The following is a 15806-nucleotide window of genomic DNA, read 5'->3' on the forward strand; positions in this document are numbered from 1 at the left end:
GGCTCCTTCCCAGCAGCTGAGAGGACAGAAATAGTGAGAGCAGATTTAGTCTACACGACTTGAGGGTACTGAGGCATCAAGAATCTCCAGATGCCTGAGAGAAGGCTCAAAATGTCCAAATCTCCATCTTCCCCATCACCAAGGTCTGCCGGAGCTCTTGTGGCAGTGGGGGAAGGGGCTATCTCCTGTTTGGCCAGGACACCAGGAAGCCCCAGGGCCAGGGCCTTTGGTCACAATCACAAGGGAGGCTGGGCCTTATTGCAGCTCTTATCTGGCCTGACCTTGTGGAGGCTGACCACTCCCAGCTTCTGGAAAACGTGGCCCTCTCTGAGGCCTCTTTCTCCTGGGGTGGACCCTCTGCACCAAGTTCTACCTCTTGACCCTCCACCTTGGGATGCTTTTTGGGGGCCTCAACCCACATACATCTCTCCCAAAATCTGTTTCCACCTGGAGTCCCTCAGGTGATTCTGACTCAGCAGGCAGGATTTGCTCCAGGCCCCTCCTAGTGTTGCTAGGCTCAGGACCCTGTTGCCCAAGTCCTAGCTGCTGCCACTCCCTATCCCCTCCCCCCAAGTCCTACCAATTTGAATTCCTAACTCTCCCCCCCCCTCCTCCCTAGACCCTGTTCCTTCTCCAGGGTAGGGGAAGGAATCTTCCAGATAAGGACGTGAGGGCAAAGGGACACACCTGGTTTCAGACCCAGACCCTGCCACCATCTTGCATACCGACCTTGGCAGATGACCTCTGTTCTCTGAACCCGAGTTTCCTCATCTGTGAAAGGAGAGCTGAACAGAATGCTGGATAAAGGCTGCTTGGAGCAGAAACATGTAAGCTAAGGCACAAGATTAGAACTCTGAAGTCGCACAGGGCACCTGGAAGCTAGTGCTTTCTTAGGGTGGTCTCAGTCACAGTAGGCTAATCCTTTCCTAAGGTACTGGCCTGTTCTTTGGTAAAGGCATTGTTAGCTGGGGAAGGTTCTGGGGAAGATAACTCCAGAGACTGGGTTTTATGCCTGGGGGCTGTTCAAGCACGGAAGAAGGTCAGCTAACCAGGGAGGCCTGAGGTAAAGACAGTTTCCCAAAGAGATGGCAAAGAACAATGTTGTGTTTCTTTTTCTTGCCTTTTTTTTTTTTTTTTTTTTTTTTTTTTTGAGACAGGGTCTCACTATGTAGCCCTGGTTATTCTGAAACTCACTCTGTAGACCAGGCTAGCCTTGAACTTACTACCTGCCTCCATCTCCAGAGTGCTAGGGTTGAAGGTGTGTGCTGTTATGCCAGGCCTAGGGACAGTTCTTTTGAGACATGGTCTTATATAGACCAGGCTAACCTCCAACCAGCTTTGTAGTTTAGGCTACCCTTCAACTCCTGATCCTCCTCCCTGTACTTCCCAAGTTATAAGGAAACTTTTGGAGAAGTTTTAGAGGTCTAGCTGAACCCTCGGGGCAGATGGAAGACCATTAAAAAATTATTAAGTTTATATTCTTCCTCTCTCTCTAATTTGCATGTGGAACAACTGAGCTGTTGTTAGCTATCTCTTTCCACAACGTGGGTTCTGAAGATTTAACCCATTAGGCTTGGTAGCAATCAGTTTTACCTGCTGAGCCATCTCATTGGCCCCTTCAGAAGGCTTTCTCTCTCTCTCTCTCTCTCTCTCTCTCTCTCTCTCTCTCTCTCTCTCTCTCTCTCTCTCTCTCTCGACAGGATTTCTCTATTGTAACAGCCCTGGCTGTCCTGGAACTAGCTCCTGTAGACTAGGCTGGCCTCGAACTCACAAAGATATGCCTACTTCTGCCTCCCAAGTGCTGGGATTAAAGATTAAAAGCATGTGCCACTAGCACCTAGCCCAGAAGGCCATTTTCTTTTCTTTTTGGTTTTTCAACACAAGGTTTCTTTGTAGCTTTGGAGCCTGCCCTGGAACTAGCTCTTCTAGACCAGGCTGGCCTTGAACTCACAGAGATCCACCTGCCTCTGCCTCCCAAGTGCTGGAATTTAAGGCGTGCACCACCACCGCCCAGTTTGTTTTTGTTTTTGAGAGGTTTCCCTATGTAGTCCTGGCTCTTTAGGAACTTGCTTTGTAGACCAGGCTAGCCTCTGCCTCCTGAGTACTGAGGTTAAGGACTGTCACCATGAAATAGAATCCCACACAGGCAAGGTTAGCATCACACTCTATATGCTACAGAAGAGAATGGTCTTCTCTATCTTCTGCCTTTCCCTTCTGCGTACTGGGATTGCTGATATATACCCCCATGCCCCATGACATTCAGTGCTGGGGATCAAATCTAGTGCTTCCTGCATTCCAGCAAGCACCCTACAAGCCGAGCTATGGCTCCAACCCTGTTTGGTTTTAAGACAGCGTCTTACTCTACCGTAATACCTAACCAGACAGATCAGTTCATCTTCAGTTTTGAAACTACGCAAGTGCAGACAGTGACAGGGAGCATCAGGAACAGGTAGGAGGGGACAAATAGGCTCTCTCTGGCAGAGGTGAGCAGTGTCAACACAGCCCAAAGGTCCCTGTGCTTAAGTCCTTCTGGCATTGGCTCTTCAGGTCTTCCTTAGTTACCTCCCTAACAGGTAGGAGCTTAGGATCTCTAACCATGTGGCCAGCCAGGGAGCGGCCACTACAGACACATTCATCTAGCCATGTGGCCACTACAGACACATTCATCTAGCCATGTGGCCAGCCAGGGAGCGGCCACTATAGACACATTCAGGTCTCTCGTGGTTCACTTGTAGCCTTCAGGACCTCACGAGACCTGCACAACCTTTCTTCTAGGTTCTCAGCGTTCTTGAAAGACCCAAGCTGGGCCCAAAACAATGTTTGCCTGCCCCAGTTCCCTACTTGCGCCTTCTTCAGCTTTCTATAGTTTCCATTGCCTGCCTCTTCCACTCTCTTTTTTTGTTGTTGTTTTGTTTTGTTTTTTGTTTTTCGAGACAAGGTTCTCTGTGTAGCTTTGGAACCTGCCCTGGAACTCACTCTGCAGACCAGGCTGGCCTCGAATTCCACTCGCAGAGATCCGCCTGCCTCTACCTCCCGAGTACTGGGATTAAAGGCGTGTGCCACTGCCGTCCGGTTTCTCCACTCTTATAAAAAAAATATTTACTAAAATTTCCTATGGCCTCTGAGATTTAAGATTTATGGGAGCGAGGTTGTGAGAAGATTGTAGCTCATTGCTAGACTGGGCAGGCCTGGCGCTTGTTTCTTGCCCTTAGAGAAATGATTCCTGTGGGTTTGTGGGGCACATTCTAGGGTGCTCTAAGAGAGTGTGGGGCAGGAACCAGGGATATGGCTCAGCGGGCAAAAGTGTTTCCAAGCGTAATGTCCTGAGCCAGATTTCTGGGACCCGCAGGAAAAAAGCAATCATCTACAGATTGTTCTCTGACCTTCACATGCATGCCCTTCCCCATAAATAAACGCACATGTGGGGAAAGGAGCCCGCTGGATTCCAGGCCTGCAGGGTTATAAAAAGAAAAATCCTGTTTTCTCTGACACAAGGCCTTAGGAGGCAAATGCGGCCCCAAACAGGTCTGCCCAGGTGCACGTTGAAGAACAGGCAAGGAAAACGAGGGAGTGTGGGAGGTGAGAATGAGGGCAGCAGGAGACTGCAGGGTAGGGTCCTCTCCACAGCTCTGAATGAAAGCACCCCAGGCAGTATTTCAAAGGCAGTCCCTGGTTGGGAGGAGCTTCGTGGGGGATGGGCACTACAGTGTGGTAGATGTAGTTTCAGTGGGTGAAATGAAAAGTTCCAGGGACTTTAGTTGAGACTGTACAGTTAAAAAAGTGGTTAAGGTGGTGGCTGGCTGGGTGGTGGTGGCGCATGCCTTTAATCCTAGCACTCAGAATGCAGAGGCAGGCAGATCTCTGTGAATTCAATTCGAGGCCAGCTTGGTCTACAAAGGGAGTTCCAGGATGGTCAAGGACTGCTACACAGAGAAAGAGAAACCCTGTCTCGGGAAAACAAAAACAAAAAATTTAAAACAAAAAAAAAAGTTTAAAGCTGGGCTGTGGCAACATAGGCCTTTAAGCTGGGCTGTGGTGGCATAGGCCTTTAAGCATTAGGGAGGCAGTGGTGGGTGATCTCTGGCCAGCCTGGTCTACAGAGTTAGTTCCAAGACAGCCAGGGCTACACAGAGAAACCCTGACTCCAAAAAAATTAACTTAAGGGGGCTGGAGAGATGGCTCAGAGGTTAAGAGCATTGCCTACTCTTCCAAAGGTCCTGAGTTCAATTCCCAGCAACCACATGGTGGCTCACAACCATCTGTAATGGGGTCTGGTGCCCTCTTCTGGCCTGCAAGCATACACACAGAATATTGTATACATAATAAATTAAAAAAATAACTTAAGGTACTTTTTTAGCATGCTAGTTGTTAGACACAGGGTCTTCCACATTCTAGGCCACTACCAAGTTATATCCCTAATTCCTGCAATGATGCTCTCCTCCCGCACCACAGGGTTTCTCTGTGTAACAGTTTTGGTTGATTTTTACATTTGAATTTTATTTTTAAGGATTTATATGTTTGTTTTGCCTGTGTGTATGTATGTGTACCATGTGCCTGGTGCTACAGAGGCCCGAAGGAGGCATTGGATGCCCTGGAGTTCCAGGCAGCTGTGAGCCCCCATGAGGAATTGGACCCTGGTCCTCTGGAAGAGCAGAGCAGTCAATGCTCTTAGTTGCTGAGCCATCTCTCCAGTCCTTTCAGGTTTTTTTTTTTTTTTTTTTTTTTTTGGTTTTTTTTTTGGTTTTTCGAGACAGGGTTTCTCTGCAGCTTTAGAGCCTGTCCTGGAGCTAGCTCTTGTAGACCAGGCTGGTCTCAAACTCACAGAGATCCGCCTGCCTCTGCCTCCCGAGTGCTGGGATTAAAGGCGTGCGCCACCACCGCCCGGCTTCAGGTTTTTTTTTTTTTTTTTTATCAGGGAGTGGCACAGGGTCTCTCTCTACAGTCCTGGCTGTCCAGTAACTCTGGATGTAGACCAGAATAGCCTTGAACTCACTGAGATCCACCTGCCTCTGCCTCCTGAGAGCTGGGATTAAAGGTATAGACCATTATGCACAGTGGGTTTTTTTTATGATTCTTTTGTGTGTGTATGTATGTTGGCCCGTGAATCCTATGGCACATGTATGAAAGTCAAAGGACAACTTGAAAGAAATCTCTCCACAATGTAGATTTTGGGGACTGAATTCAAATCTTCACATGTATGAAAGTCAAAGGACAACTTGAAAGAAATCTCTCCACAATGTAGATTTTGGGGACTGAATTCAAATCTTCAGGTTGGCTACAAGCGTCTTTGCATACTGAACCATCAGCCCCACTCAGCCTAACAATTAAAAAAAAAAACAAAACATTTGTAGGGCCTGTAGGATGGCTCAGCAGGTATAGGCACTTGCTACCATGCCTAAAATCTTGAGTTTGATCATTGGGACCCACATGGTGGAAGGAGAGAACTCACTTCCACAAGCTGTCCTCTGATCCCCATGGTATGGACCTCCATGGTAACACGCCATGGTATGTTTGCAAGACCGCACAAACACAAATACACTGATAAATAACAAGTTATGAGAGGTGTTGCTCACATTCACCACTGGAGTAAGAGAAAAGGCCCTGCCTGCTCTCCAGAGTAGGAGGAGATTAGCCCAGCAGGCAAGCAGTTCTTAGTCCTCCTCTGATGAGCTGCAGAGTGGACTGTGGAGTTTGTACATTCTTTGAGGGTCTCCTGACTGCCCCTTTCTTCTTCCCATGTTCAGAGAGCAGCCTTCAAGTCCACGTGAGCCTCCTCCATGTGGAACAGAGATGGCTCAATATGTTTGCCTTGGGGCTTCCAGTCATTTCTGGCTATACTAGGGAAGGCAGAGTTTTCTCTGACAACACTGTTGGACCTGAAGGGAGAAGGATCAAGACTGCCCTCCATGTTTGCTAGCCTAGAGATCCTGGAAGCCCATGGGAGGAGGTGTGTGACTCCAGGCATGAGCCAGGCTCCTTCTGTAAGATTTGGCATGAAATGCTTTCCCTAGGGAATCTTATAAAGCATCACAGGAGCACCAGCAGTTACTGGAGTAGGGCTTTTAGCTAAGAACACTGACTCCACCGAACAGTACAGAGCCCCAGCCTAGAGACTTCTCACCTATGCCTCTTTGGGCTCTCTTTAGCTGGACTAGCCTGCCCTGAGGAAGACTTACCCTAGGGTAAGGATGTACCTTTTCTTTCAGGAAAATACTTCTGCCACCATCTACTGGGCAAAAAAGGGAGTGGAGAGGAAACATGTATGCTCTTTTTCCCTTGGCCGTTCTTTAACTTCCGAAGTATTTTCTTTTTCTATGAACATTTTAATGAGGGTTGAACATAAAATAGAAAAATAGCATTCTGTTTGCTTTTTCATTTTAAGATGCAACTTTTCTTGAGACTTTCATACAAGGCAATGGATGGATAATGTTAACCTGTTAAAGAAAACATACTGATCACAGAAAAAGGCATTTCTGATACCTGTCATGGTTAAGCATACCAAACTCTCAGGGGCTGGCTGGTTTAGTTTTCTTTTGGAAAGAATTCAGATTTATGTCCTGTCTCTGTTGGACACTAGAAGGCTATCTGAGGATTGTCCTCAGTTTCAGGTGATGTCGCCTGGAGCCAGTGTTGCTTAAGGTGGCTGGCGAGGAGGGGTGTTGTGTGAAGGTGCACACGCTTGCTTCTCCTTCCAAAGGGTGTGGGCAGCCAGAGGCTACCGCCCTACAAAGGAGTCCTGCTTACTCTCCATAGACAGGAAAGTCATCCAGCAGATGGGCTGGGACCAGGCCCCTGTGTCCACCATACTCACCATAGTAGAATCCCTTATCATCCACAGGCCCATAAACTGTGACCACATCTCCAGCCCTCAGCACCAGCTTACCCTTTGCCCGGACCCCTGCTCTCCCATCCCTGGGGTCATAGTCCAGAGCTGCCACCATTGTCTTTGGGGTCCACAGAGTGGGTATTCTGGGATTCCCTTGAGGCATGAAAGATCCCTGGGAGTTGGCTAGACCCTCCAAGTCTTCATGCTGAGTCTCAGAACGCTGATGCCCTTGGGGTGGCAAATGCCACCTCTCGTTAGTCTGCCCTGTGCCCACTTCTACCTCAACTACCAGATGTCCAGGGATTTTGCCCACTTGTCCATTGCACTCTCCATGGTAGAAGCCATGAGTATCCCGTGAACCCCACACTCTCAGCAACTGCCCTTTCCGGAATACCAGTTCCTCCTCTGAAGCCTTTGAGTTGACAGACATCACCAGGGGGCTATGATCAAAGAGGGCCACAAAGACCCTGACTGGACTATTAGCTTCTGTCTCAGGGCCACCACTTGCCATCTTAATGACTTTGTTGGTTGGCACTGGGCACAGTGCTGAGGTAGGCTCATGAAACTGGCACTCCCTCTTGCCTCCTGGAGTCTCCTGCCTTTGTCCACTTTGGAACTTGTTCTTTCTTTGCCCTAGCTTCTCTGTGCACTCAGAATCCAAACACACAGCCTCCTTCTCCTCCAAAACGTGATGCAATTCAGTTGCCAGGCATTGGCTGGCGCCTTGCTGGTGAGGTGGGAGCATCTGAGCATACTGCTTTTGAAGAAGGGCTTTCTCAAGGCCAGGCTTCTCCCGACACGGTACTTTCCTGGGTCCAGTCTCTGGGGAGAGATGGGTGAATCCTGGAGCAGAACTTCCACTGATGCACATATGTGGGAAGTGGCCGTCTTCCACCCCAGACTTGCCAAAGAGCAGAGGTGGCTTGTGGTTCTTCGGACTCTCCTGAAAAGATAGGCCCTTTTCATAGTCCTTCCAGGCCTCTGTTGGCCCCTGGACTTGGTTGTCTGCCCCTTCTGAGCTCAAGTTGGATACTGGTGAATGTTTCATTGGAGGTTCTTCAGAGAATGCTTCTAGAAACTTATCCTGAGGCTCCCCACAGCTTCCGGGGCTATGGCAGCTGGGCTTGGTACTCGGAGAAGCTTGTACCAGCTTCTTATGACAGACAGGGAAAGCAACTCTGCAGGTAGAAGGGTCACCATGTGTGTAGCTGAAGGGAGCAGACTCTAGGAATGGGGAACAAGAGAAACAGTCCTCAGGAATCTGGGCCGGCACGGAATCCAGGGACTCCCCGTAGAGTGACATGGTTCTCACGGAAACCTTCTGGCATGCTAGGGGAACCTGAAGCTGGGAAAATTCCAGCAGGGTGTTTCCAGCGGTGGCATCAGCAACTTCCGTCACCTTAAACCCATCCACATACACAGCATAGCCAGTGACCTGCACTCCATTGGAGGACCCAGCTGAGTCAATGGTTACAGGGAGCCAACTGACCACCAGGAAACCTGGAGAGGCATGGTGCTCCACCAGCACATCCAAAGGAGGGTCAGGGGGTCCCGCTAAAGGTGTATCAAAAGTGACAGTGGAGGACATTGTTTCCCAGCTCCCAGGGAGCTGCACCCCCACCCTCACTCGGTACCGTGTGCCAGGACATAGGCCTTGGAAGGTGTAGCAGCTCACACCTGAGGGAGTTAGGGTATGCTCTTCATCTTCCAGGTATACCACATGGGGGTATCTATTGCTGCCAGAAGCCCATGTAATTGTGGCAGAGGTAGCTGTGACATTCTGCAGCTGCAGTTGCATGGGGGCCAGACAGAACACTCCTTTAGCCTCCAGAAGGGGTCTGGAGAAACTCCGCTCCTCCATACTTGGTTTCATGCCCAGCCAGCAGGCTTCTGTCTCGGTTTCTAAAACCTCTACTGCTTTATCTGTCTTAGAGTCTGCCCTTACCACCTGGCATAGGCCTCTCTCCACTGATCCCTGAACTTCCCCAAGTAATAAGCTGTCTTTCTTCAAGGCTTTGCTATGCTCAGCTGGAAATGCAGTGGGACCAACTTCAGGGGACTCAGGGAATAGGTGGTTCAGGGTAGGGCTTCCTGAAATCTCCTCCACTAAGTTGGAGGACACTAGCCCTCGCTGCCCGTTCACAAGCTCCCCTTCATAGAAACCATCCTCATCCATGTCCCCAAAGACATATACATAATCCCCGGCTGTGAGAGGTAGCTGGCCTTGAGAATGCTTGTTAGACCCTTCAAGTGGACTGTAGCTATATTTAGCCAAGAAGATCTTGAGCTTGGGAGTGGTGGGAGCCTCAGAGCTCCTTGTTTCCAGGGGAGTGGACACACTGTCTGGTTCTAAATCATCTACTTCACTTGCTGTGTCCATGTCCAGAGAAAGGCAGGATGGCACTGTAGCCCACATGGACTCCACCTCAGAGGAGGAATTTGAGTGTGAACTGGTTTTCTTGGCTTGGGACCTGGAGTCCAGTGGTTGACTGGTAGGATTTTTGTCTGATACTTGGGGGATATCAGCTGGCTCCTCAAGAGTAACTGAGTTCTGCTGGGAGAGACAAATGGGAGGTTGTATGTCCCTGGTAGGCAGTAGCAATGCATGTTCTTCAGACTTTGGCTTGATCTTGGGCTTCCTGCTACCCCTGGCTTGGGACTCTGAAGCTTGGGTGGTCTCCAATGTCTCTGGGGGGTGGTCAGGCTGACACTGCAAGTCCTGCATCTCTTTCCCGGAAGCCTGGAGGTCACTCGGGGCTTTATTTTGGTAGTACTGCAGCTGCTGCCACCTGTCTTGCACACATCCCGCTTGTTGCAGCAGCTGCTCAGCCAGCAGGCCAGTATCTTTGAGTTCCTGCCTCTGCCTTGCGTGGCTTTGCTGCTGGGGAACATTGCTGTTCTCATCTGCTATCTTCTTCACCCAGTTGGCCAGAGCCTGCAGCTGCGCGTTCTCCTCTGACAGCCTGGCGCCCTTATGTAGCGCAGCTTGCAGTTGTGCCTCTGCTTCCTCATATCGCCGCTCTGCGGCAGCTGCCTGAGCGCTCAGCTCCTCGCATTCCCGCCGCTGTGCACCCAGTTCCCTCTCCAGAGCCTGCACTTGGTGTTGCGCTGTCTCGGAGGGTGAGCTGAGGCTGCCTGCTTCAACCCGGGAGCCGGCTTTACTCTGATGTAGAGTCAACTGTCTTTGCAGGCGCAACACTTCCCGCTGAGACTCACGCTGCAGCCGGTCCAAGTCATTGATGCTGCACCATTGCGCGCAGGTGGCGCCCTCTCCAGGAAGCGGGGAGCTGCTGAGGTCCGTGGTGATGTGCGCCTGCAACAGGTGGCACTCCCGCCTCAGTGCTTCGATCTGCAGGTCCTTGGCTTGCAGAGCGCCAGCCTGTTCTGACAGGTCCTGAGTGCACTGACGTGTAAACACTTGGCCCAGATTCAGTCCCTCGAGGTTTTCACCCGGCACAGGAGCGCTCACGGCCAGAAGGTTGGTCTCCAGCAGCTTGCGGACCCTGTCTTCAAGGCGCTGAGCAAGATCGGTCAGCTCTGCGTGCTTCACCTTCAGCCACTTCACTTTCTCATCGGTCTCATCACAGATGCCCGAGCGCCGCAGCTGCAAGTTCTCTTCGCGCAGGCCACAGCAGCGGCGAACAAGTACCTGCAATGCCTCGGCCAACTCCGAATTCTGCCTCACCAGTTCGTGGTAGTCCTGACCCGGCGGGGAGGGGGTCAGGACTTCGCAGGGCTTGTTCTCGGAGCTTTCTTCCTGCAGCTCACTAGTTTTTCTATGTATTGATGGTAGCTGAGGCGGCGGATGGGGACTGGGGGTACCTGGGCTGGAGGCGCTGGTCGAAGAGGCCCCTACCTCGGATTCGGAAGCTCGGGGACAACTCAGTGAGCAGGAATGTGCTGTTGTCAAGTATTCAAGGGAGCTGGAGCGCGTGGGTAGCAGTTCGTTTGGAGAGCTAACCCGGACGCCAGTGCTCAGGCTTTCGAGGGATCCGAGTCGACGAGCAGGCTTTGGGGTGTCATAAGTGTTGCTCTGGGCTTTTAGGGGTGGCTCTTCCAAGGAATGCGCGGCTTGGGGGTCCGCGGGTTCCGGTAAAGTGGGCTGCCAGCGGAAGTGCTCTAGGATGTATTTAAGAAAGAGCTGGCGCTCCGAGTCCAGCGCCGCCTGCAGGTGGCGGATGCGCGCGGCTTGCTCGCCATCGGTATCCCAGCGCAGCAGCGCTAGCACTTCCTGCAAGCGACAGCGGCATTGAGCTGCGGAGGCTTCGGACGCCCCCGAGCGGCCGCAGTAACCGCGGTTCACCAGCTCCTGGGCTAGTTGGCGCTGTAGCTCCCGAGCCTGGCGCACTACACCATCGCGCTCCTGGTGCAGCAGCTGCTGCAGCTGCCGAAGCTCTGCCTCCTTCCAGCGCAGCAGCTGCCGGATCTCAGCCTCACGCTCGCGCTGCACTTCCTCCTGCAACTGCCGCAGCTCCCGGAGGCGGCGTGCCTCCCACTTGGAGCGCAGATGGTCAGCCAGCTGCTGCCTCTCCTGCTCGGCCGACTCCCGCAGCTGGCGCGCCTGGGTCGCGAAACGCCGCCGTTCCGCCCGGCCGCGCGCGCGCTCGGCCTCCAGCTCTGCCCGCAGTTTCTCTAGCTCTCGCCTCTGCTCTTCCAGCACTGCTGCCGCTGGGCCGGGGCTTCCTGGCTTCTTGGGCGACGCGCGGCCACCACCCAAGGGGGTGGGTGAATCCTTTGTCATTGTGGCCGCAGCTTGGCAAGAAGCCAGAGCTAGCTTGGTAGGCCAGTTAGCCAACGGCCGCCGGCCCCGGCCGCTGCCAACCGCCCCGCGCGCCCCTTCCGGCGCCCCTAGGGGCCCTCCGCGCGCCCCTTCCGCCTTGGGGGTGGTCTCTCTTATAACCTGCCACCTCTCCCTAGGCAGGGTGCGACTCCTGAGATCTCTTTCAAACTGGCCTCCGAATTTACAAGGATACCTTGGGCATATTTCTGAGCTCACACTTCATCTGCTCCATGGCTTTTGTGATCCATTCCACTCTCTCCTGGACACTGTGCAATCCCTTCCAGACCTATATCCCCAGTAGGGACCCTGGATGGTCGCTGCTCCTGGACTTGGAGAAAGTGGCCAGAGGTGTGGGTAAAATTGGATTGTGGTCAGACCTCACCTGGCTCTACTAGGGTTTCTAGTTGCGTGTCTGGATTAGGTAACTGAGAACTTACTACAGAATCTGCTTAAATTGTGGTTGAGCCCTGAGCCCCTAAGTGGGTGAGGTTACCCAGTGTGGCTGTAACATCTCTGTGCCTACTCCTCCAAGAACCCCTTCTAGCTAAGCGTTTTCCTACATCAACTGAAACTTTTATGCCATTTTACAAATGAGAAGTCACTGTGCTTGGGCTTAGTGTCATCTATTTTTCAAAGCCAGTTATTGGGGATCTGTACCTGCTTTGTGTATACTAGTGAAGTTTTCCATTACCGAGTTACAGCCTCAGTCCTTCTCATTCTCTTGCTTCCAATGTCCAAGAGCCAGAATTACAGGTGCGTACTATCACCGCTGGCTTCTTGTTTGAGGTTTTTGGGACTGTTTTTTATTTTATTATGTTATTTTATTAATATTTATTGAGCTCTACTTTTTTCTCTGCTCCCCTCCCTGCCTCTCCCCTCCTCTCTTCAATCCTCCCCCAAGGTCCCCATGCTCCCAATTTACTCAAGAGATCTGAGACAGTGTGTGTGTGTGTGTGTGTGTGTGTGTGTAGTCCTGGCTGTCCTAGAACTAGCTCTGTAGACTAGGCTGGCCTCGAACTCAGAGTTCTGCCTGCCTCTCAAGTGCTGGGATTAAAGGCATGTGCCATCATCACCCGGTATAATTGGCTTCTTTTTTTCTTTTCTTTTTTCTTTTTCTTTTTTTTTTTTTTTTTTTTTTTGATTTTTTGAGACCAGGTTTCTCTGTAGCTTTGGAACCTGTCCTGGAACTAGCTCTTATAGACCAGGCTGGTCTCAAACTCACAGAGATCCACCTGCCTCTGCTTCCAAAGTGCTGGGATTAAACCACCACCACCCAGCACAATTGGCTTCTTGATTCATCTTTACCTTCATCCATTTAGGATGCTCAGAGATAAAGAACTTTCATGGCCACATAGCTTGGAAGTAGCTAAGTGGGGTTTCACATTTGCAAAATGCTACCTCAAAGTCCATGAGTATCCTCTCTCCAATTGCTCCATCTCAGGGTCACTTGTGAGGACTTCCTGCCCAGTATTTTAGCCAGGCCATTTACAATTTTGTCTCAGCCTCACATGCTATTTGCTAATTTTTTGTTTTCGAGACAGGGTTTCTCTGTGGCTTTGGAGCCTGTCCTGGAACTAGCTCTTGTACACCAGGCTGGCCTCGAACTCACAAAGATCTGCCTGCCTCTGCCTCTAAGTGCTGGGATTAAAGGCGTGCGCTACCACCACCCGGTTAAAAAATTTTAAAATGGATTTTATTTTATGTGCAATGGTGTTTTGCCTACATGCTCGTGAGGGTGTTGAATCCTCTGGAACTGGAGTTACAGATAGTTGTGGGCAGACATATGGGTGCTGAGAATTGAACCCAAGTCCCCTGGAAGAGCAGTCAGTGCTCTTAACCACTGAGCCAACTCTGCAGACCCTAAACTGAATTTTTAGATTAATCAGTGCAGTGGTGGAAGTACAAGGCCTTCTTAAGTCTTGTTTTTTAGCCCGTGTCCTGTCTTGGGCATATATCTGAGAACTTTCGTTTGTTCCGATGAAATTATTTTGTTTTTCATTTGTCTGTTGGTTTTTTTTTTTTTTTTTTTGGTTTTTCGAGACAGGGTTTCTCTGCAGCTTTTTTTTTTTTTTTTTTTTTTTTTTTTTTTTTTTTTTTTAGAGCCTGTCCTGGAACTAGCTCTTGTAGACCAGGCTGGCCTCGAACTCACAGAGATCCGCCTGCCTCTGCCTCCCGAGTGCTGGGATTAAAGGCGTGCGCCACCACCGCCCGGCTTGTCTGTTGGTTTTGAAACAGTCTCTCGACATAGCCCTGGCTGTCCTGGAACTTACTATGTAGACCAGACTGGCTTCCACTAACAGAGATTTGCCTGCCTCTATTTCCTGAGTGCTGGGACTAAAGGTGTGTGCCTCCCCCCTACTCCTTTTACATTTTAAGATTTATTTATTTATTACAAATACAGTGTTCTGTCTGCATGTTTGCCCTCAGGCCAGAAGAGGGTGCCAAACCTCATTACAGATAGTTGTGAAACACCCTGTGGTTGTTGGGAATTGAATTTAGGATCTCTGGAAGAACAGCCAGTGCTCTTAACTGCTGAGCCATCTCTCCAGCCTTTCCCCTTTAAAATCTTCCTTGGAGCCGGGCGGTGGTGGCGCACGCCTTTAATCCCAGCACTCGGGAGGCAGAGGCAGGCAGATCTCTGAGTTTGAGACCAGCCTGGTCTACAAGAGCTAGTTCCAGGACAGGCTCTAGAAACTACAGGGAGCCGGGCGGTGGTGGCGCACGCCTTTAATCCCAGCACTCGGGAGGCAGAGGCAGGCGGATCTCTGTGAGTTCGAGACCAGCCTGGTCTACAAGAGCTAGTTCCAGGTTCCAGGACAGGATCCAAAGCCACAGAGAAACCCTGTCTCGAAAAACCAAAAAAAAAAAAAAAAAAAAAAAAAAAAGAAACTACAGGGAAACCCTGTCTCGAAACCTCCCCCCCCAAAAAAAAATTTTAAAATCTTCCTTGGAGCCAGGATCTTGTTAAATTGCCCAGACTGGCCTTGCACCTGTTATCTTCCTGCCTCAGCCTACCTATCAAGTAGCCAAGTAGCTAATACTACAGATGTGTGCCTCCACACCTGTCTCAAACCCTGCTCTTGGCCTCTCACCTTCTGCTCACTTTTTTTCTGTCCTTTGGTATTACTTTGGTAGTTTCCTACTCCAGGAAGCCTTTTGGATTCTCCAGGCTGGGCTTGGAGTCCCCAAGACACTACAGCTCCTTTGGTGACCCTGGTCATTCTACTTGCTGCTGCCTCTCCTTTGAGGAATGGGCATATCTAAGATACCTTTGTGTTTCTGCCCAGAGTGTATTCAGAGGCTGTAAAAATGGAATGCCTTTCCCGTGCAAATTTGGATAAAGACCTATGACCAGGGCTGGAGAGATGGTTCAGTGGTTAATAGCTCTGCCTACTCTTCCAAAGGTCCTGAGTTCAATTTCCGGCAACCACATGGTGGCTCACAACCATCTGTAATGAGATTTGGTGCCCTCTTCTGGCCTGCAGGAATACATGCAGGCAGAGCACTGTATACATAATAAATAAATAAAATTTATCAATCAATCAATAAAAAGACCTATGACCAGGCAGGCAGGAAGGACAGATGGTACTGTACAACTTGGTCTCTTGGTCTGCTTAGCTTCAATACTGGGATACCACCTGTTCACAAAGCCTAGAGCTTCAGGGTGTGCATTGGCCATCAGGGTGTTGGACAGAGGCTTCAAGCTGGGCAAGGAGTGAAGGTCAGTCTTCAGCCAGGTTGTTGGCAAAGTCTATTCCTCAAAGGAGAGGCAGCAGACTCTCCTCCTTCCCCCAAAGCAAAACAAGACAAAAAAAGAAAACCTATATGCATAGCTTTCTTCTGGTCACTTTTGTGGCTCAGGAACTCTCCTTCAATCTGGTTCCTTCCTGCCTTGACATTAAGTGGCTAACAAGAAACACACTGAGGTCTGGCTTTCTGTATTCATACATTCCATCAGAAACTCCTTGTGGTGCCTGCCTAGCCTAGGAAGCACAGGCACTGCCAACTGCTGTGTGTACCCAGCTCCTGACCTTCTCTGACTGCTATCCTTATTTTCCAAGCTAGATCCCCTGAGTCTATAGAAAATACCTTTGGGAAACAAGAACACAAGAATTATGGTAGAAGATATTCATTTCCAGAGCTGAAGCAGATGTGGTGTGAGGTGGGCAAGTAAGAAAGTAGGACTAGTCAGGTGGCGGT

The 15806-nt window shown here is 50.4% G+C and overlaps 1 protein-coding gene across 1 annotated transcript; it reads right to left on the bottom strand.

Annotated features, from left to right (window-relative positions):
- Positions 1-6740: 6740 nt before the first annotated feature.
- Positions 6741-11567, bottom strand: LOC119825383 (RIMS-binding protein 3-like). Its single transcript, XM_038346229.1, has one exon. It carries the CDS (start codon positions 11565-11567, stop codon positions 6741-6743), a length of 4827 nt encoding a protein of 1608 aa, XP_038202157.1.
- Positions 11568-15806: the final 4239 nt, after the last annotated feature.

This window comes from Arvicola amphibius, chromosome 10 (assembly GCF_903992535.2).
Source record: "Arvicola amphibius chromosome 10, mArvAmp1.2, whole genome shotgun sequence".
Classification (NCBI taxonomy): Eukaryota; Metazoa; Chordata; class Mammalia; order Rodentia; family Cricetidae; genus Arvicola; species Arvicola amphibius.